Genomic DNA, 20968 nt, shown 5'->3' with positions numbered 1-20968 from the left:
CGAGCTGCCTCCCTCCCCACAGTGAAGGTAATCTCATTATTCAGCCCACTTCCTGCCGCTGCCACCAGAGACAGGCTGACAAACACTAACCAGCTCGATGGCCAGTGGGAGAGAAAAAAAAAGAGACGAGGACAGAAAAGACAGAGTGTGAACTAGTGAAAACCACGAAAAGAAACTCAGCCTAAAGAAAGGAGGGATGTTTGAAAAGAGGTAAAAGCTTGTAAAGAGAAAATGAAGCAACAGGAAATTAGAAAAGACAGTAGAGAAGACGGACAGAAAAAAAACAAGCAAGTATCCAAGCCAGCTGAGAAGAAGATGCAAATACTTAATTTGAGTGTATGCAGAAGAGCGGAAGGAGGAGGGAGAGGGATGCACAGCGAGAGACTCAGTCAGTGTATTTAAAGCCATCGGGGACCCACGGGCTAAATAGAATTACGTGGTGAATTTAGAATGATGCTCCCAAGCGCATATTTAACACTGTCAACAGAGGGAGGGAGAGAATGAAAGACCCAGTTACACACATACACACTCCCACGCACACACTCACACACTGTGAGTGGTGCACAAGAGGAAAAACTTCATCCCTAAAACCTCTTAATCCAACATGAATGAGAGTTTCCAGCTCAGCTCAGACTGTGGGGAATAGAGAGGGGCAGAGGGGGGAGGGGGTCTCAGGTGGGAAAAGGCTCTGATCACAGGCTGACATCAGAATCAGGAGCTAAGCTACAGGTACACACTCTCACACACACACACACGCAAACAGGTTGAGTCAAAGTTTGAAAAGACGATTAAAATTTGTGAAAGTGATATTCTTTATCCTCTATAGTGGTCGGCTCAGTGGATCAAAGAAGAGAAATGTTTAATGGTGTGTATTACAAACGTAGAACAAAAGGATTAATAGATAGATACAAAAAAAGTCTAAAAGGTTTAAATTCAGGTTTCCGATGATTAAAAAGTATTTTAAATTTGAGTGACCTTGCTTTAAACTATCTCAGTTGATTTAAGGTAAATGCAGCTTAAAGCTCCTGTAAGGAACTCTGAGTTTGTGTCACTCTTGGCGCCCCCTGTGGTCAAAACCATGATAGCATTTTAGGGCCAGGACTGAGAAAAAATATATATACTACAAAAAGAAAAAGACACTTTTTCACAACATCAAGACAAAATATGGAGAAGGAAATTATTTTTTCCTGAACAAGTTTGAAATACAATTTCATAAATAAGTTGGCTAGCACAGGTTTTCTAATAAACTTGTAGCTTTCCTTTTCTCTTCCTCTGTGTCCAGTGACATGGGTTTCAGAAAGACTGATGGCTATTTTGTTTTAAGGCTATTATCTGTCAAAGAGCCAAAGCATCTCTATCTCATGAGTTCTGACGTTGACATTTTTTTTTTCTTGGAAGCAAATTTTGACTTTTTGTGAGAACTTCAGCTTTGCGTTTGACATTTCAACTTTTTCCTTGAAGTACTGATGAAAAACAGTCTTCCTCTTCTGTTTATTTCCCTTTCCTGACCCTAAAACTGTCCCATCTCAACAGTAGCCTATCTTCTTATTCCTTTTTCTGACTGTGCAAGTAATGTTTTCTTTCTATTTATACACTTTTATTTCCTCAAACTAAAACTTATTTCCTTATTTCCAAAATCAAACGCACCTGTAACAGGCATTAACATCATTATGGTTCCTGATGGTTTATTTTGATTTCTTAGCCATGTAGAGTCCGTGGTATACACTTTGGTCTGTTTTGTAACCAGATAAAAACTCCTCACAGGATCTTTAAGTAGTGTGTGTAAGTGTGTGTGTTGATTGATGGTGATGAAAGGTTGTGGATTGCCAGTTCACAGCTCAGCGATGACCCAGCATTCAGCAGTGTCAGAAGTGTCTGTCACCTTCACAGCTTTTACTAAACTGTTTCCACAACAAACAGACGGTCAAATAAAACTTGCTGCATCTGCTAAAACACACACCACACACCGCAGAGGTAAAAACTGCAGTCCACGGCACACTGCTGTTCAAATGTCTCTCTCAACAGACAAAGAAAACAGTTGAGGTTATCATTTCCTCGTAGTGACATACACGCTCTTCACTAATCTCACCCTCCCTCCCCTCCAACAGTAGGGACCCCCTCACCAGATGAGGAGCGAGGAGTCTCTGTTGCCCCCACTCTTCCCCAGCAGAGTGTGTGTGAAGGGGGAGGTGGTGGTAACAGTGAAAAAGGATCCCAAATGCAAACAGACATAGACCTCTCTTCTCGGATCAGGGGGCCCCGTGGCCCTCCGTGCCCTGGTTGCTCCTCTCGCCTTGGCCCTGGGTGTTCACCCTGGCCACCCCTGGCCCAACTTAAGCACAGGCACACACACACACCCATGCCCCAGCTGTCAAAACCCTGATGTCTTAATCAATCCTGGATCCGCAGCCCTGTCAGACGCATCAGTAAGATGGATGCAGAAGGGGGCGACCTCTGACCCCTGCCAGGGGTGTAGAGTAGCCCCCTCCTCACCTATCTCTTTCCCCCAGTCTCAGACTCAGCTCTGCTGCTGCCCCGAACAATGATGGAGGAGAGCCCATTCATCCTGGGCTGGGAACCAGAGGCCAAGGTGCCCTTGTAACCCCGCACGAACACAAGACAAGCTCAGACCCACAAGTTTGGGAACACACACACTCATATACACACTCACACAAACACAGTAGGGCTTTTTCTGAGTCTAAGACCAAATTGAGCCAATGTTTTTGTGTACGAGCTGATGTTCTCTCGCACATGTTTTAAATATGATATCAAATAAAGATGAATTATCACACTTTGAGCCTTTAGCGTCACACTCACTCCCCCCTCTCCTCCAAACTTGGACATAAAGCTCTGTTAACACTGTCGCACTGGAGGGAAGCTGCTGTCCCGCAGAGCTTGTCACATCAGAGAATATTAACCAGCTCATCAGTGCACTTGAAGAGTGACACTGGCCAGCACCTCTTCACCCTTCAGTCCCCAGAGCTGACCCAGTCTGGCGCCTCAAGCACGCACGGCGCAGCATCAAACCAAATGCTCTTTATCCGGCTTCCAACTGGAAGTGAAATGTTGAGAAACTTTTCAAACAGCATAATTGAATCAAAGAGGGATGAAGTGAACGTACTGGCACTGCAAACTTAAACAAATTAAAGCAGATTCAGTGATATGTGAACTAAATGGATGTATTGGCTTGAAAATCAATGCTGCCAGCTCAAAGCCTGGCAGGCGCTGTGAGACTGCATTAGTCACATAAAATCACAGTTTCCAAATCCTTTGTTGCCCTCTTTAGAGAGTACGAGCTATTTTTCTCTGCTGAAAAGAAAGAGGAGCGATAAGAAGCCTATTTCAGTCTCGCAGGCGAGTAAAAGTTATGATATAGAGTATGAGATCAGGGTTCTCACCGTGACTTGAAACAAGAGAGGTTATTACAGTAAAAAGCATGATATTAGGAAAACCACTTCAGGGGAATTTTACCTCAAATCTGTAACTAACTACTCTCTGGCCTCTTTCCCTCCATCTCCATCCTGGATCTTTGAAGCCGACCCTGGGGACAGAAACCTGGCCAGGGAAACCTGAACCCAGCAACAGGGGAGATGGGCATCCGTCCAAGAGACAGCTCAAATGATACGTTTTTGGACGACTTCACACACAAACCCCATCTGTGGCTCCTTGCAACCATTTTCCTCCCCACCCCCTAAGCAGCCAGTGGTACCCTTAAGTCAGCAGACCTGCTTGTCATGCAATTAGTGGCTCAAGATAAAGGCTCCCTCGTAAATTAAGAGAGGTGTAGCAGTCCGTCCCCCTGTTAATCACCCGTGCCCACCCTCTGACCCCTCGCTGCTGTGTTTCACTGCTTTTTGTGTGTGGCAGTGAAGGCTGGCTGGTGGATTAGACCAATAAACTGTGGTGGCAGGAAGGCATTCATTCGTCAGGGCAACCAACTGCTGCTCAGTGCGGCAAAATGCTGCATAAAGTAATACCAAGTGCTGTCAACAATTAACTTCTGCACCAGAAAACTACAATCAGCTTTTCAGCGAGCACCAGCAGGGGTGTGTCAAGACTTTTCAGACTGGAGGGGACCTGCTGGGATGCTGATTTATTGAGGGGTGGCAAGAAGTATCTTTGCACCTTCACACATAAACATTATTTATTGAGCCTTTCTTTCTCCTCGTATCATATTTACTTTAACTTCTGCTGAAATTAAAGCATCACATTGGTGATATAACACTCTGTTTCATATAAAAGTAACACAAACATCTTCTCAACATAGCATATTTTTTGTTAACGTGCAAATTTATGTGCTATTTTCTGAAACAAGATCATTTATCAGATACATTTTAGTACCTAAATAATGTTAATTACTTTAATTAAGCTTATACTTGGATGTATGCAGAAGTTTACAACCAATATTTGATAGACTAATTCTTCTCTTATTAACTTGTCTTGATGGATGTGAGAGTACTTTTGAACTATTACAAGTCCAAACAAAACAAAAATACTGAATTGAAATGCAAAGCAGCCTGTTTTGAAAAGGTAAACAGCCAATCACAGTGTCAGATTTTGGGTTGCAACCATTTTTCAATGGGGGCCCATACCATCCCTCTACACATGCCCCTGAGTACCATCAGGATAGTCTTTAATCGAGGTCAAACTAGCAATATCCTAAAGCAAGAATTCATAAAAATATGTTGATGTTGTTCCAAACAGGAAATTCAAGGTAGTTTTGTAAATTCTCCAACATGCTCAAGGCTCTGAAGTGCTCCTGATTTATAAAAAAGAAAACTGTAAGGAACCACTGTGCACTGACCTTAAAACCTCATCAAACATCCCACTATAGGATCACAGCGAGCTGAGACTAGAGTAATCGCCTACGAAGGGCTATTCCCCCATGCCAAATAGCACCATTTCAACCTCATCTCACAGCTGTGTATTTTCACTCGTCTCAGACCTGCTTGGAATGATAAATTCACTTTTTCTCCCTCCTCCCCTTCCTCTAAAGCTGTCTATCTCTTCTTCCCAGCTTCAGGCTCCATAAGGAATAAGAGGAAAAGCATCTGGAGTGAAAGACACAGTGGTAGTGCAAGCCCTGGGAGCCCTTCTCTCCTGGTGTCATCAAGTCTCCTGGGATGCATCCTATTGCACAAAACCTCCCAGTGGGCCAGCTAATTACTTCATTTACAATCATCATTGCTTCTATCAGCCAACCATTCACTGGTGAAAAGAATGGGGAGAGTGGAATGGGGGGAAAGACGTAGACGAAAGACATATCCAGCAGAGTGCAAGGTGGTTAAATCGAGGGAGGCAGGAGAGAAGGGACAAAGAGACTGAAACATGGGGACTGAAGATAGAGATATAGAGTCAGAGTATGGGGAGAATTTCTAAGGTTTGATACTGTGAGAACCTGCAGAGTTCAAGGAAGAGTTAACCATAAATAGAAGAAGAGTCAGCCCTGAAGAACAAAAGACAAATGTCAGTCCTTTACCTTGGCATTCTGCATTGCGCTCCTCATATCCAGGGTTACACAAGCAATTCCCAATGGGCACCAGCCACTCCCCGTCAGCCCCGCAGTACATTTTTGGAACCTCTTTCTCCTCTGAATTATCCACGCATGAGCCACGAACTTCCACAAGTGAGGAGGTATCAGCTCCAGTGATGGTGTCAGGAAACTGGGCCAAGTTACGCACCGCCAAGGGACATTTCTTGTAGAAGACCCTGACAGACACAAGCGCGATGCACGCTCCAACATCCTGGAAGGCCAAGTAGAAGCCCTTCCTGTTCAGGGCACCTACATCCCGGACCTCCGTGTTCAGCTTCATGATGCGATCTCCGATGTCCACCTGAGTGAAGCTCTCATCCGCAGCGATGGTGTCGATCTTGACGAACTGGTTCTCGCGGATGTAGCGCTCCTTGTCGTTGTTGGACTCGTAGTAGTAAAGATTGAAGGTTTCCTTGCAGGTTCCCATGACCCCCGGGAGGCTGTTGCAGTCTCGCAGGGTGAACTTGATCTCAATGTAGACACGCTGGGCTCCACCTCGGGGGATCCAGTCAGTGCGGAGCCAGTTGTTCTGGCTGGGCTCCATGACATTACACACCTGGTACGTCCGAATGGGAATGTTCTTTTCATCCATGATGCTCACTTCCTCCCACTGGGGAAAGCACAAACGTAAAAGATGTTACGAGGAGCACTCCTCCATAAACCGTAAATGTTTCAACAGTGTCCTGCTTGGATGAATTTAGATTGTTTTCCAAAAGTACAAACACTCTTTTAATTAAAATGGACTACTCGTGTAAACATACATGGATGAGAGCAAGTCAAAGCAGAGAATGAAAGGTGCAAAAGAGCATGCAAGAAAGATTAGTCAGTATTTGAGCCTCAGCAGAGCAATTAATTGATGGCTAAACTTAATGCATATTTTATGAATGGCACCTAATAGAGTTGTTAGGCCCTAATATAGAACCGTAAAGATATTAATATTCATGGCTTCTTCTCAACTGTGAGAGAGGAAATTTGTAATTAGTTCTTTGCCTCAGTAATACCAACAGTTCAATTACTCGTCAGGTGGCGTAGGAAATTGTCTCCACGTATACAAACAATAACTGTCAGTGCCATGCATGGCTCAGAGTGTTAGAGACGAGAGAAAGAGAAGAATGAACCGTGAACTTTAGTGGATGACAAACCAAAGGTCTCCAAATCAATGCTAATGATGTGCTGTGTGCATGCCTTTCATGTGCATACGTGACAGGGACTGCGGGACGCAGGCACACATGTTCTCTAACATGGACTCATAGGAAAGAGAGGGGGACGCTGACGTGGGGATAACGTAATCCAGTGCGGCCTGGTTTATTTTCACCAGGAGGAGAATGTTTGTTTTACTTATGGTAAAGTTCCCCTCTTGACGGATCCCTGTTGAGCAAATACGAGCGTGTTTGCCTCAGTTTTGCACCGTGTGTTTTAAATGGAGTCCTTGACTGAGCTGGGCTGTAAACAAGAGTAGACAGGCATCTGGCTGCTGCATCTTCCACTGTAAAAAAGTCATAATAGGACAGTGGAAGATATGGCATATACTGCCAGATTTGATTTGACGCCTTATCATAAACTATCTGACTTTAAGCCTTACATCTCCGGAGGAAAGAGGGTAATGCTTAACATAGCTGCTGCTGTGTGATTCGAGGGAAACGTCCATTATTTCCTGCCGTTCATTCCACTCTCCTTTCCTCCTTCAGCCCCCTTTTGTTGTGGAAATCAAGCAGCGCTGAGATAAGGCCGCACCTTTCCCCGATAACAGGGAAGAGGCAGAGGAAGGCCAATTGGTCGTAATGAGAGGGTGAATGCTGGCTTGCTGGGGCTGCCAGGACCCTGTCAATCACTTGTTTGTGATAAATTGGTTCAGGGGAGGACCTGAGCTTAACGCCAGCCAAGTTCATTGAGAAAAGATCCTGAGCTGAGGCTGTAACAGCTGCACCAGGTGAAACCCAGATCCCTCTGGGTTCGTATTCATTAGCTGGCATCAGTGTTGCTAATTTGTATTAATTTTCATTAGACATTTAAGGTTTGTTGTGCTCACCATGACATTTCTGTGCGTAGAAGCAATAAAGAAGTAGCTGCTGACTGCAACATTTCTATTTGCTGAGCAGTTATTAATTTAGGTCATCCCTGACACCCCAAAATATGGCATTTCAATCATTTTTACCCATTTGTATGATAATTTTACAGACTTTTTAGGAAACGCACAGCCTCTCCTTCTCCTCACCCTTTAATGCCCACAGCAGACTGCAGCCCCAGTTCTCTCCTTATCAGAGCGCCTCTCCATATCCCAATTAGACTGAGGGATCATGCATTTGCGCGACCCTATTTTCCCGTCTCTTTATAGCCAGATCCAGTCGTCCTGCGGCAAGAGCTGAACCCCACTGCACTTTCCCCTCTTATTCATCCATTCCAGAGGACCCTCTCTCAGCTGCCAAGTTCCTCTCCCTCTGCCTCTCCTTCACTCAATGGTGGAAAGGGATATAAAGTTTCTCCACAAAGACCGATTCAATCCACCGTCTATTCAGGAAACCTGACGCCCGCTGCAGTATCGGCCCCTGCATCTGACCATTGCAGAATGGTTAGAGAGGAGGGGAGCGAGGAGAAAGGAGAGCAGGGGCTGTTGGTGAGGGGGTGCCTGTCGAGCAATGCTTCTCCAAGTGGATTCCGGGGACCCCACTGAGGCCTAAAGGGTGTTGGAGAGGGTCGCTATGTACACACTGAAATTGCGAATTTCGATTTTTAAGCCCAAAGACAAAGGGAATTCTGCGGTGAACTCAACCTGAGCCTAATACCCCTACCGTGCAGACAGCTGCACAATAAATCATCAACAAAGATACTCCCATGAAGGTCTCACCAGGACAGAATCTTATCAAAGAGGACTGTGTATCCAGTCCAGAGCTCCTGCCAATAATGGATATTATCTCTCCATTTTTGCTCAATAGGGGACCATGCGTCCTAACAAGGGGACACTTCTTTGCAGTACTTACCCCTCCTTCTGTCGGGTTAGCGACCCATCCCAGCTCCCCCTGAACAGATCTGGAGTCCAATAACGTGACTGGAAAACAAAAAAGGGAGAAGTGAGCACGCAGTCTGTGTCTGTCCACATAACATCAGCTCTGGTAATGTACAGTCCACCAGCGTTCGACAAAGAGAAGAAAAAAAGATTTATTTAACTTTTTTTCAGTCAGGAAGGGCTTTATGAATACAAGTGAGTGATCGAGGAGAGAAATCTCCTCATGATGGATGTCAGTAAACAGAGGAAAGACTGTAGGCCGGAAAGTCTTCATAATAGACGTGTCGATGTTTGGTTGCGTATAATCCCCTGCTGTCGTCTGCTTTTGATTGATTTGCGTTAGATGAATGATTTTCAACAAATATATGCTAACAGAAACTTCGAGAGATTCTTTTTTTTTCAGTTTCCTTTAGCTCCAGCTCTCGGCTCCTTTGATGAGATTGAAATCTGCCTGGAAGCCGTGCGCGTAAACTTGGTCACTGAAGATTTAAACGCATTTAAAACGTGTCTGACACAGAACGAGTTGCTTGAGAAAAATATGACTCTTTTTCCCGTGAAGCAATCATTATGATAAATTTTAAGTAGAGCTGAGATGAATGGAGAAGCCTCTGCGCAAATGTATAGGGTTGTTTTGACCCCTTGTGAGTTAAATCCACAGCTCCGTTTAAATGATTCAATCAGCTCGTTACATAAGTTATCAGCATAAATTATTTGGTGAAATGAGGATGGATTTCTTTTGAGATTTGACAAAGTCATTTCATGTTAAGTTAACTGAGCTGGTGATACGGATTTGCACACTTGTTTTGTCAGACGGCTACGCTCTGCGGAGAAAGCAAAAACAGAAACACAACTGTACTGGGGACGGATTCATTCAGCTCTTGAAGATGTTTCACTGAAATTTAGTTTCATTTACTGTGTTTATCCTTGGATGGGAGGATGAATTCTGTATCTGGACTTGAATTTCGAAACTAGATTCACTGCGCCTGGACCCTGAGCAGGGCAAGCACCTCGAGTCCCGAAACCCTCCGCGCTGATCTAGCTGGACGCGACGTGCTCGATTGAAACAGAATGCAGCTCGGTTGTAAAAACACAAAAAAGAAACAAATATACAGTTTAGAAATACCATTTAGATTTTAAATAGCAGAAAAAAGTAGATGTTTCATCCAGTGTGAAAACACTGGACGACACACTTAAACTTTAATGTTTTTTTTTTTTTTTTCAGTTATCTCCACAATCACATTCCCAAAACTGTCCGTGACAGCACGAGCGGTCCCCGCAGATACACGAACGTGACAAACACAGAGCCACTTGGTCAGTCGGACGTGTGCCGGATTTGCGACTCGTTTTGAGCTTCATGTCTGCTTTGCAAGACCCGTCCGTGAAGCTTTGCAACATAGAATTGTTTTTGTGCACACAGGTTCGCTTGACCTTTTCTCTTGACAAGAGATATCCACGCGCATTACAACTGCACGTACTGTTTTCCCCAGGCTTTCAGAGGCTGGCGCGATCCAAACCCTGAGACGAGACCAAAACAGCCGATGCGCATTTGGACAGCCACTTCACATTCCAGTTTCGTACACGAGAAACGCAGCAAAAGTCGCTGCGTAAAGGTGACCGTCGGTGTTTTCCACCATTTAACTCATTGTGGCTCCACGCACTCGCAACAAGGGGCCAAGAAGTGAGGCTCCACAGCGCAAACACGCGCAGAGACGGAGCAGGGATGAAGTCAGAAGTCCGCGGCAGTTATTTTTCTCCCGACAACCTTACCTTCATTTGGAGGGTACGTCCGTGCCGGCGAAACAAATGTAGGAATTCCCAAAACAAGAAAGGTAGCCGTGAACAAAATCCCTGCCATGAGTGCCATTTGTGTCGTTGTTCCGTTTTTCTCTCCTCTTTTTCTTTCGTTGCTCTTCTCCCAGGTCCTGCGCTCTCTCTCTCCCTCACACACACACGCACACACACTCACTCTCTATGGTTCTCTCTCCCCCTCTCTCTCTTTCCCAGTGGAATAAGGGTTTGAAGCGGACAGCGGAGAGAGACGCAACCAGCGCACCACAGCCAGGAGGCGGGCCTTGTCTGTGCGCTCTGACGCGAACCCCGTCTAATCATATAGAAAACGCAGTGGACAGAGAGAGGGGGGAGGTGGTGGTGGGGGGGGGGTCAATAATCATTAACCCCCCTTAAACATTTTACTTTCTCATTTAGAACAGACTCAGAGATGGGGTTGTTGTGGAAAGTGTCATTTCACTTCGCGTTTTCCTTCCAGGTACAAAAATGCTGCGAAAACTGACCAATGCTGTGTGAGCCACAGAGTGACATGACACGAAAAAACTGCAAACAGGGAAACATCTTGCTTGTCAACCGTAGAATCGGATGGGAAGCGTGCGCGCTGCCTGAAAGGGACTCTTTCTTTGTCAAAGTCATTCTACTTCTCCCCCTGCCTTCTCTAACAACAAATATAAACTCAAACTGACCCTAAATTCTCTCTTTATGTCTTTGTTTGAATTGCAATGCGTCACTTTCTGTCCTCGGTGTTCCTCTGTAGTCTCACTGTGCTGTTCCTGCATGTAGTCTGGCTCCAGTCAAGCGCAGCGCTGTCCAAGGTGAGCCGCATCGGACTAAGGTCGCCACCTAGCGGCGATATTGACGCCTGTTCTGCCTCTAGAATTGGATTTTAGAACAAGCATGAGCATGACCTCCTTGACATTACATGCTATTGCACTTTGTGAAATTGACAGTGCCCGTTTTGTGAAGGGGGGGCAACTTGTATTGGATTATTGTCACTTGCTATTATTCTTATATTACAGAGGCTTTGAGGGCACTTATGATGAAATGCGCACTAAGATTCATCCATCAGCGCTGACTGTGGAGCACGCCTGTTGCAGTGTGGAGCTGGAGAGGTGAATGATGCTCAGGAATTGATGTTACCTCTGCAGTTTTTCATCAACAAAGGCTTCATTGTTCATATTTGTGAAAAAGCCAGCTGTGTCCAGGTTTGGGGTTTTGCCCAGGGTGCTCTCACTCTTTTATGTCCTCCCACACAGGTCTTCTATTGCTCCCAGGAGATGTGCCTTTCAATGATCTGCAGAGGAGATTGTCACTGTGTGGGCAGGTTAGGGCGTTCTGCATCACCACACGCTGCTGCCAAAGACTACAGAGAGGTTTGCACCAGCACAACCAGCACCTTTGTGTATGTGTCTCTTTTAGTGTGGAATTTGGCCTTTAGCAGCACACACAGACAGTGATTCAGACAGTGATTCATCCAGGAATCGTGCAACCTGCTCGAGCGTCCTTGGATAAGTCATTGGATCTTTATCAGGAGTAGAGATGTTGATCATTTCTGAGGTGGGGAAGTCAAAACAGAATTTGTCTGCAAATCAAAAAAGGTGGCTCAGTTTCTGAAGCTCCTTCTCAGGAAATCTGCTGTCCTTCAAGTTTCATTTGACCTGCATTTCGCTTCGAAAATAGCACATTTGTGAAGACGTTGCTGGCTGTATGCACTCAGCAGGTGTCTGGATTCTCTCTTCTCCAAATCATTTCACTCTCACACATCTATGAATGTGTCTTTGTGTGGAAATACAGCCTATCACCTCTCCACGTTTTATAGATCCTAAATGCAGTCGTTCCCATGCCTCGCTGTAGCTGGCACACAAACCTCCCAGTTCCAAAACTTGGCTACAACATATATACTTCTGTCCATACATGGAAACATCTATGATTTTTCTCACAGGGCTGATCTCACTGCAAATAGACCTGCCTTTGTCTTACATGCTTCTCCAGGCAAAGTGTGGCTTTATTTTCCCTTGCAGATGTCACTCAGAGAAAGAGAGAGTTTAGTGTTTTTATTTAGAGCTGGTCTGAGAAGGACGCCAAAGAGTTCTGCTCTTGGATTGCTCAAGAAATGAGAATAATGACGCAGATTTGGGGGCTGTTTAATTGACTTCGGTTTTAGAGCAAAACAGACAAGTATTGTTGTGTTTCAACCTTGCATTTACACAGAAATGACATTTTAGCCAACTTAAGACACAGACATCAAAAAATGGCTTCCAGAGTGGAATTTTTCTGAAACTCTGCCGCCACCATTGCCATGTAAAAAGTAAGCGGAAGTGCTGGCGTTAAACTTCGCTTTGCACAAGCCCATACTAGAGTACAACAGTATCGTTGTTTCAATTGTCATGGACTACCATGTTGTAGAGGTGCAACAGCACACAAAAAATTTTGGTTCGTCACAGTTCTCAGTTTTAAAGTTTTGGTTCGGTACATTTTCGATACAACAAGGGACACGACAGCAACATTTTTTTAATTTAATGAACATTATGCATTTCTGTCTTCTGTCTTTTTCTCTCAATTGCAGCATCAACAGGTTTCTTAATAAATAACATTTTAATTTGAAAAATGTAAAACAAAAACATAAAAGAAATAAGAGTAATGCTGCAACCTTCAACCAAAAGATGCCACAATAAAGAAAAGGTAGTAAAAGCATTCAAGGATCATATATATATATATATATATATATATATATACATATATATATATATATATATATATATATATATATATATATATATATATATATATATATATATATATATATATATATATATATATATATATTTATACATATAGGTTATATCTAGAACAAAAAAAAAGTGAGTGTTTTTCTTCTTGTCTTGTTGTAAACAAACACACAAAGTCTCAAAATGAACAGTTTAAGTTTATAGGCTAACAAACTAAGATATTGTCTTTTTTTTTTTAGGGAAAGGAACTTTTCCACTTGGTCCAAAGGGCGGCATCAAAGGTTCAGTTACAATTTAAATGTCTGATTAGTTCCATTTAATGTTCATTTTTTGCAAGAAAAATCAAGTTTGCTCCATAATCTCCTTTCTCCTAGTCCCAGTTAAGTTAATGTTCGCGTGGTGCCTCTTCAGAAGCTTCAAGACGTGTTGCCAGCACTGTAGCTGATGACTGCTGTTGTTCCTACACAGGAGACCTCAAAGATGTCGGGGAATCTTCCAGCTCGAGCTGTTGATTTGTTGTGGTTGCCATGCCGCTTGCGGTCTGTTATGTGCTACCTTTTTGCACACCATGAGGAAACAGGAGTACAGGCGGAAAAAAACTTTTGTACTCAGATCACTTCGCATGCCAACCAGACTGAAGGCCCTGTACCGAAACCGTCTTGTCCGAGTACTATTACCATTACACCCCTACTGTGTTGTGCTTGTGCTGCTCAATCTGCTGAATTTGCTGACTGTCTTTCAACAAATTGTGCATCTGTTTCACCACCTCTGCTCTTAGTATTCACCAATACACCAGATGATCGGCCCAACTCTACTTTAGAAAAGCTGCAGTTATAGAGTTATAGCGCCAACTACAGGCCTGATATGCTTACTATAGCGCTTTCAGACCCTCTACGTTTCCGTGTAAACACAGTTTTTTTTCACTGCGTTGTACATTTTTGGACGAAACATTGTTGTGTAAACAGGGCCTTAGGAATATATAAAGGGTGTGTGGATTTTTAAGAGTCTGTGGTGCCCTGTACGATTCGGGTCCTTCCTGTCGTAGGATCTTGACTCCAGTAATGAAGCACACAAAGCACCTGGTGCCTCTCCAAAATTGGCCAATTTACCCCCTGTTCATTGATTGTCCAAACCTACGCCCCCAAAAGAAGCGCACTTTCCCCTTTGTGTCCCCAGCTACAAGCTTAGCAACCCTACAACAGCCTGAGGGGGACCTGGAGGGACGCTTTTGATCTTTTTCACCAGTGGCCAAAAAGTTTTATGGAGTGAAAAATGACAGACAATGATGGTGGTCGTCACAGGGTGTGTGTGTGTGTGTGTGTGTGTGTGTGTGTGTGTGTGTGTGTGTGTGTGTGTGTGTGTGTGTGTGTATGTGTATGTGTATGTGTGTGGGCAGGTTTCGTCTCTCGTCTGCTTTATTTGTGTCACACTATTTTTGATTGATTACACTCTTAAATTTCCCTTTATCCAGCTGTCAAACCAGTTTTTTTTTTCTTTCTTGGGGGAGAGTAGTGGAGCCCCCCCTCCCTTCTCCAACCTTTCAATTCCTCTCCTCCACCAGCCCACTCCGCTTTCTCCAGATGGCATCTGCTGCCCACACATCTGCATTGTGTGCCAATCATGCACACCGACTCTAAATTCTTTGTTTGAGCACACACACACACACACACACACACACACACACACACACACACACACACACACACACACACACACACACACACACACACACACACACACACACTTTCTCAAATAAACTCACATTCACTTTTGTAGTAGGCAGATTTGAGATTCCAAATATCCTTGATAAAAATACAACTGCATATCTGTCACTTGTGTATACTGAGCTTTGCATCACTCAGGGAGTCAGTCTGGGAAACCATTCATAAAGCATAGCTCAGATTTATTAAACATCTTAAAGGAAAAGTTGTATAGGACAAAGCTGACTGAAGCTGAAATTGAAATTTCTAGTAAAGATTATGAAAACACAAATATTATAACATTTGAAATGAAACATGTCTGCTGGAGATCTGTTGGATTGAGATCTGGTGACTGTAGAGTACAGGGAACTCACCGTCATGTTCAAGAAACTAATTTGAGATGATTTGTGACATAAATCGTTATCCTTCTGGAAGTAGCCATCAGAAGATGGGAACACTGTGGTCATAAAAGGATGGACATGGTCAGCAACAATACACAGGTAGGCTGTGTGCCAAGAACATCTCCCCCACACATTACACTATCAGCAGCATTCTTGTTAGAGCCTAAATGTAACAACAACCCAAAGTGTACTAACTGACCCAAAATGTAACAATTTGTTACCTTTTGGAGGAAAAGTTATCTCACTTCAGGTTTTATTACTCTTTTTATAACATTTTGGTCAGGTTTAGCTGTTTCTGTAGTTTATAATTAGGAAAATCTCTGGAGAAGCTTTACAGTCACACTAATTCCCCTTTGATGCTACTCACTCATTTGATCCCATTGTTAAAAAACAGAATGATTCACATTAAATTCATAAATCTGTAATCATCTCCAGAACCCTGTTACCTGCACTCTTTCTGTATCCTTTATCAAAGACTGCACACACCATATCTGTATTTGTCAGGTTTTATTACTTTTTCAAATTACATTTTGGGCTCTAACAAGACTGTTTGTTGATACAAGGCAGGAAGGATCCATGCTTTCATGTTGTTTCCGCCAAATTCTGACCCTACCATCTGAATGTGGAGCAGAAATCCAGACTCATCAGACCAGGCAACCTTTTAAAATCCTCTATGGTCCAGTTTAGGTCAGCCCCATAGATGGTATGAAGCATGGGCGTAGTCTACACGACATCACCTGTCTGTTCCTGATACCGTGATATTAAAGCCAATCTGCAGATGCAGCATGAATATGACTTTCAGCTTCATTCTAACAGCCAAAGAGCACCTGTCAGTCACGTGAGCTGAGCTGTGTGTCTGGTTGGACAATCAGACAATCCTAATTTCTTCTAAACCAGGGGTGTCCAACCTGTGGCTTGGATGCCGCATGTGGCTCTTTGCCTTTCAGCACGCAGCTCTTCGATCCATTCGTAAAAATTTATATGGTTAGGAGTAGTGGTGTGCCGATCAATCTAAAATATTGATATACTGATGCCAACGGTGGGATCAGTGTTGATCAATGTTTGGCTGGACACATTGATACTTCACTTTCAGTTTCTCTTCTCTAATATGAATTTAAACACACTTACAATCACAGTAATCTTGCTTTGAAAGTTGGAAATGTATTGATTTTCATTTTATGTCATTTCGTTCATTTGTGAGAGGACGTGTGTTTGTAAGACTACGTGTGTGACGTGGCTCTCTGTAGTACCACGGTCATTTCTGTGGCTCTTGGTCTCTGCTTGGCCACCCCTGTTCTAAACCATCAAATAAAAAAAAATTCACCCCCATACGGTGTGTGCTGATAGCAAAATTAGCGTTTCAGATTGAAGCAGTTTTTTAAACCAGGCTGTAAATACGCTTTTTAATGCTGTAAAAGTCTGTTTGTTTAGCTTGGTGTGTATGTGGTGTCTGGTCTCTCTGTAGCCAGCCTCATGTGGATTCCTGATGAACTGTAACTTTTTAGCACCACCGCAGAGGCTTCATTTTTCTAAACCAGATGTTGCCCCTTGTTGAACCCGTGTGAGCTGTTGCCTCAGAGATGCTCTTCTGCAGACTTTGATTGTGACTCACTGGATATTTCCTCTTTTTGTGACCATTCTCTTAAAACCCTAGAGGTGTGTGTGAAAATCCCAGGAGATCCCAGCAGTTTGTGAAGTACTCACTCAAACAGTCAACATTGGAAGTCACTTGTATAAGTGTGCTGACAGTTTTGCTGACCGAAAAAAATCAAATCAAATTATCATCATCATCATCATCATCATCATCATCATCATCATCATCATCATCATCACTTTAAACACCTTTCCAAATGCACAATGCTGACATGCGAATGGCTGATTAGATATTTGTATTGACAAACAGTTATACAGGTCTAAGAAATAAAGAGGCTGAAGTTTACTTTTGTCCCTTAGCTTGAAAAAGGAAAACCAGAATACAGAAAGTGTATTCCACGTGTTCAAGTTTAAATCATTTACCAGCATTTTTGGATAAAAAGTAACTTGGCACACAAGTTGCTGGGAGGCATCACTAATAACATTGCTGCCATAATAGATGTGCATTTTTGATGTGTTGTAATTTTGAATAACCTTGTGTATTTGGCTTAATCAGACTGTTTCAAAACGATTTATTTATTCAGTTTGGGTTTGATGCTTTGCCACATTTTCTCTCAAAAGCAGCAACACACTACAAAGTGCATATTTTTTATTCTTAGTGTTCTGGTTTGAAATTTGTCTGGCCAGGCGTCACTCTTCATTGCTGACTTCTAGAGGCCTTACACCTCCCGGAGAGTAAAACTGCTCAATCATCATGTCTCTACAGGAAGTGCACCTCACATTTAAAGTCAGCAAAGCAAACCTCCTTGTCTTCCATCACCTCCCTCATACAGTTTAGGCCATTGTTTCACTTTAAAGCTGCTAATGCCCCTCCTGCTGGCCTGTGACCCCCTCAGGCTACAGGCCCTGCCCACCGCCTTCGGATCCCCGGCTTCATGCGAGGATCTTGGGCCTCGACAGTCTGTGGAGGTCAGTGTGAGTGGGAGTCGGAGGAGACCAGGACAGAAAGGAAGGAGGAGATCAAAGGAGCAGCAGGAGGGCAGCGCTGAACCGCAATGTCAGAGAAGAGATAAAATCCACGGGACTGGATACATCGTTCTGAAAAACACACAAGCTCCACAAAACAGTGGAACCTGTTTCTGTAGTTTACAATTAACCAAATCTCGAGAAGTTTTGAAGTCACACTGATTCCTCTTTGATGCTACTCACTCATTTGATCCCATTGTTAAAAAAAAAGATTCACAAGAAACTCATAAATCAATCATCATCTCCAGAACTCTGTTACCTTCATGCTTTCTGTATCCTTTATTAAAGACTGTACACATCATATCTCTATTCTCAGAGTTTGGCTTGACACTTCCTGAGCTATTTCACTGTTGCAGCACTCAAAATGTCTCTTCGCTGTTTTCTCTTTATCTACTCAGGACAGCATTTGAAAATATTTGCTCTACATTATTTCTGACTCGCATCATCTCTGTGTTTATCTACTGCTCCGCTGCTTGACCAGGCACTTCCTTTTTCTGCTTCCTTTTATATTTTAACGTACAACACTTCACCCAGGCTGTCACCCAGAGCCATTTACAAATCTGCTCAAACTGAGGTACACATTAGGTGACAATCTGCTGCCCTCGTATTACCTTTCATTTCCTTATATTAAGATAACAGATTTTAAAACAGTTGATGTTTTTACAGAGTGCCTCCTTTTAAAGTCTCACCTTGACTTTTCTAATCAAAATGATGCAGCTACAGATGTCTGCGCAAATATTTAAACCAAGGCTGTCCTCTGAAGTTTATGTTGTACTTTTCATTCACCACCAAAACTTTTTCTGTAACCTCTCAAGTTGTAAAAAAAAAATTAATCTTGTTTTTTTTTCCCTGAAAGTACAGTTACTACTGACAGTTGTTTTGTTTCTTTTAACTTTAGCAAGCTCTGTGACAGACGTGTAAAAAAACATGACCAAGGTCCAGCCCAGATTCCAATCACGACTGGACGTCCACTCTCGAATGGCTTCAGTTTTCATTTTACAATGTTTTTACTATCATACTAAAATTATATTACTAATTATGTGTACATTTAAAGTTTCTGTAAATCGTATGAACAAAACCAAAGTATATTTCGTAACATCTCAATAAACTACATTTGGACTATGCTTGCTAAAACTCTGTACATTATGCAAAAACTCAATAACTCTGACAGCAGACATATTTAAATAAATGTTGTTGTTGTTGTTGTTGTTGTTGTTGTTGATGATGATGATGATGATGATGTTGTTGTTGATGATGATGTTGTTGTTGTTGTCGTTGTTTTGTCTTTTTCATGATGTGAAAATGTGGGAATCCAAAAAACACATTAGAGGTCACAAGTTTAGACTAAAGTTATGAAATAGTGCAAAAAAGGGGGAAAAACAGGTGCTTTAATCAGCAGTATAAGCAGAAATATTTTGGGCTAAAATGTTGTTCCCTAGTCAAAATAGTCTAAAAAACACTGTGATATAATATAGATCCTGATCCTGTAATTGTGATGTTTGCTGTAGCCAGACTTTTGAGGGAGCGCTACATCATTTGGCTTCACAGTAGGGGAAGACTACAGGACCCATAGATAGATAGATAGATAGATAGATAGATAGATAGATAGATAGATAGATAGATAGATAGATAGATAGATAGATAGATAGATAGAGACTTTATTGTCATTGTACAGAACTCAACAGAAGTCAGTTTGGCAGCATTTCTTAGTAGCTTAGTAGCAGCAGCAAGACAATTCAAAAACGGCAGTCCTTCTCAGTGTGTAGTGTGATGGGAAATTTAGTTCTTGTATGTTTGTGCAACTTATTTGAATAAATTCTCTCAGTTTATTATAGGAATGGCTCAGTTAGAGTCTGTGCTGTTGAAAACACCCAGTATCTGTTCCTGTGGCAAAAACATTCAGAACCTGTTCCTGTTTCTGTACCCCTACATCTCTGGGCAAGAGTGAAACAGTCTTCTGTCGTCTGTCACAGAAAGTGGCGATTCTTTCGACCAATCAACAGTCTGCAGTGTTGTAGCTCCACCTTCCGAGAGCAGATCGGTTCAGTCTGGCACCCATGTGAAGGGGTCCCAAAAAGTGGGACGACTCGTCTCGATTTTTTGGGGATCTGTCCCGGGATAAGTCAGCCAAAACGTCACAAACTGCGTACCGGTCTGCTTGGTGGAAACGCGGCTTTATATAGTTACCATCAAAATTTTGTCAAAAGTACTCGTTACCAATCACGTAAAATTAAAATGCACCATGCTTAGGCACCAAATGCATCCTTGTGATTGTGAGAAGAGGAAGAGAAGTCAATTTCCCATGCTGGACATGAACACAGCATTGCAAGGTCATATTTTGAAGAATAAATATGTTAAATTGAAAAAAGAGAGATTTTATTATCAAACAAATTGATCTTTTTTATCACATAAACACAAAAAAGTACCAAAAATTGGTACAGCTGAGTACTAATACCGATTGCTAGGTACTGATACTGATTGACATTTGACATTTCAAACATGAAAGGTACCAATTCCTATCACCTGTAAACATTAGAAGAAGCTGGAGGCCTGTTTTCTATAGTCTTATGTTATAAACATCTTTTTTTGTTGTATATGTTCAGGCCATGGATAAGAAATGTTACTCTCACCTTTGCCTCCTGTCTCAACATCTCATTTGAAGCTTTGTTCAGTGTAGGGAAAACAAGGCCTCTTAAGGATGATTTTTTAAAGATGCAAAGGTTCAGTATGACAAGATAAAATTACATTAAGCAAAAAGAAAAGTTGTGAGTTCCCTCCCAGAAATATTCAAAGATTCCTCAGCACATCTGTACTGTCTCTGATATTCCCCACCATCCATTCAGCATCCACTCATCAACCCCACGCAGCATCACTGGCTGTTTGCTGACCTATTCATGCCCCGGCCACCCGGCCCTACCCCCTGACGGCAGTGCGTCGGTCAATAAGCATCACGGCAGGTCCAGCAGTCGAGCCCAGCAGGAACAAGCTCTCTCTGTCTGTGGCTGTAGAAAAGCAACCAAGCGGTTAGTGTCCCTTTGTGTCGTTGCAAAATTACCTGAGGGTTTTCAAAGTGGACTATTGTTGTCTCTACCATGTTGTTTACCACACTTCATTTTCCAGTGCGGAGTAGTTTGAGACTCAGCGGCAGGAGGTTCTTACTCACAAAGAGATTTACCTGCTCCACACTGGAATAA

The 20968-nt window shown here is 42.9% G+C and overlaps 1 protein-coding gene across 4 annotated transcripts in view; it reads right to left on the bottom strand.

Moving 5' to 3' along the window:
• LOC141797346 (ephrin type-A receptor 4) overlaps positions 1-10597 on the bottom strand; it is a 63940-nt gene extending 53343 nt beyond the window's left edge. For 2 of the 4 annotated variants that reach the window (XM_074678648.1, XM_074678649.1), the window contains exons 1-3: positions 10305-10595; positions 8512-8579; positions 5480-6143 (exon numbers count right to left, since the gene is read on the bottom strand). In XM_074678648.1, coding sequence (XP_074534749.1) covers positions 5480-6143; positions 8512-8579; positions 10305-10401 — 829 coding nt within the window. In that variant the 5' untranslated portion in view covers positions 10402-10595. Of the gene's footprint in view, positions 1-5479; positions 6144-8511; positions 8580-10304 lie in introns of all 4 variants that reach the window. The other 2 variants (XM_074678650.1, XM_074678647.1) reach the window with 2 other exon arrangements.
• Positions 10598-20968: the final 10371 nt, after the last annotated feature.

This window comes from Halichoeres trimaculatus, unplaced genomic scaffold (genome assembly GCF_033239565.1).
Source record: "Halichoeres trimaculatus isolate MK-OKI-2021-1 unplaced genomic scaffold, fHalTri1.1 fHalTri1_scaffold_9, whole genome shotgun sequence".
Taxonomy (NCBI): Eukaryota; Metazoa; Chordata; class Actinopteri; order Labriformes; family Labridae; genus Halichoeres; species Halichoeres trimaculatus.
This window is presented reverse-complemented; position numbering and strand designations above follow the sequence as displayed.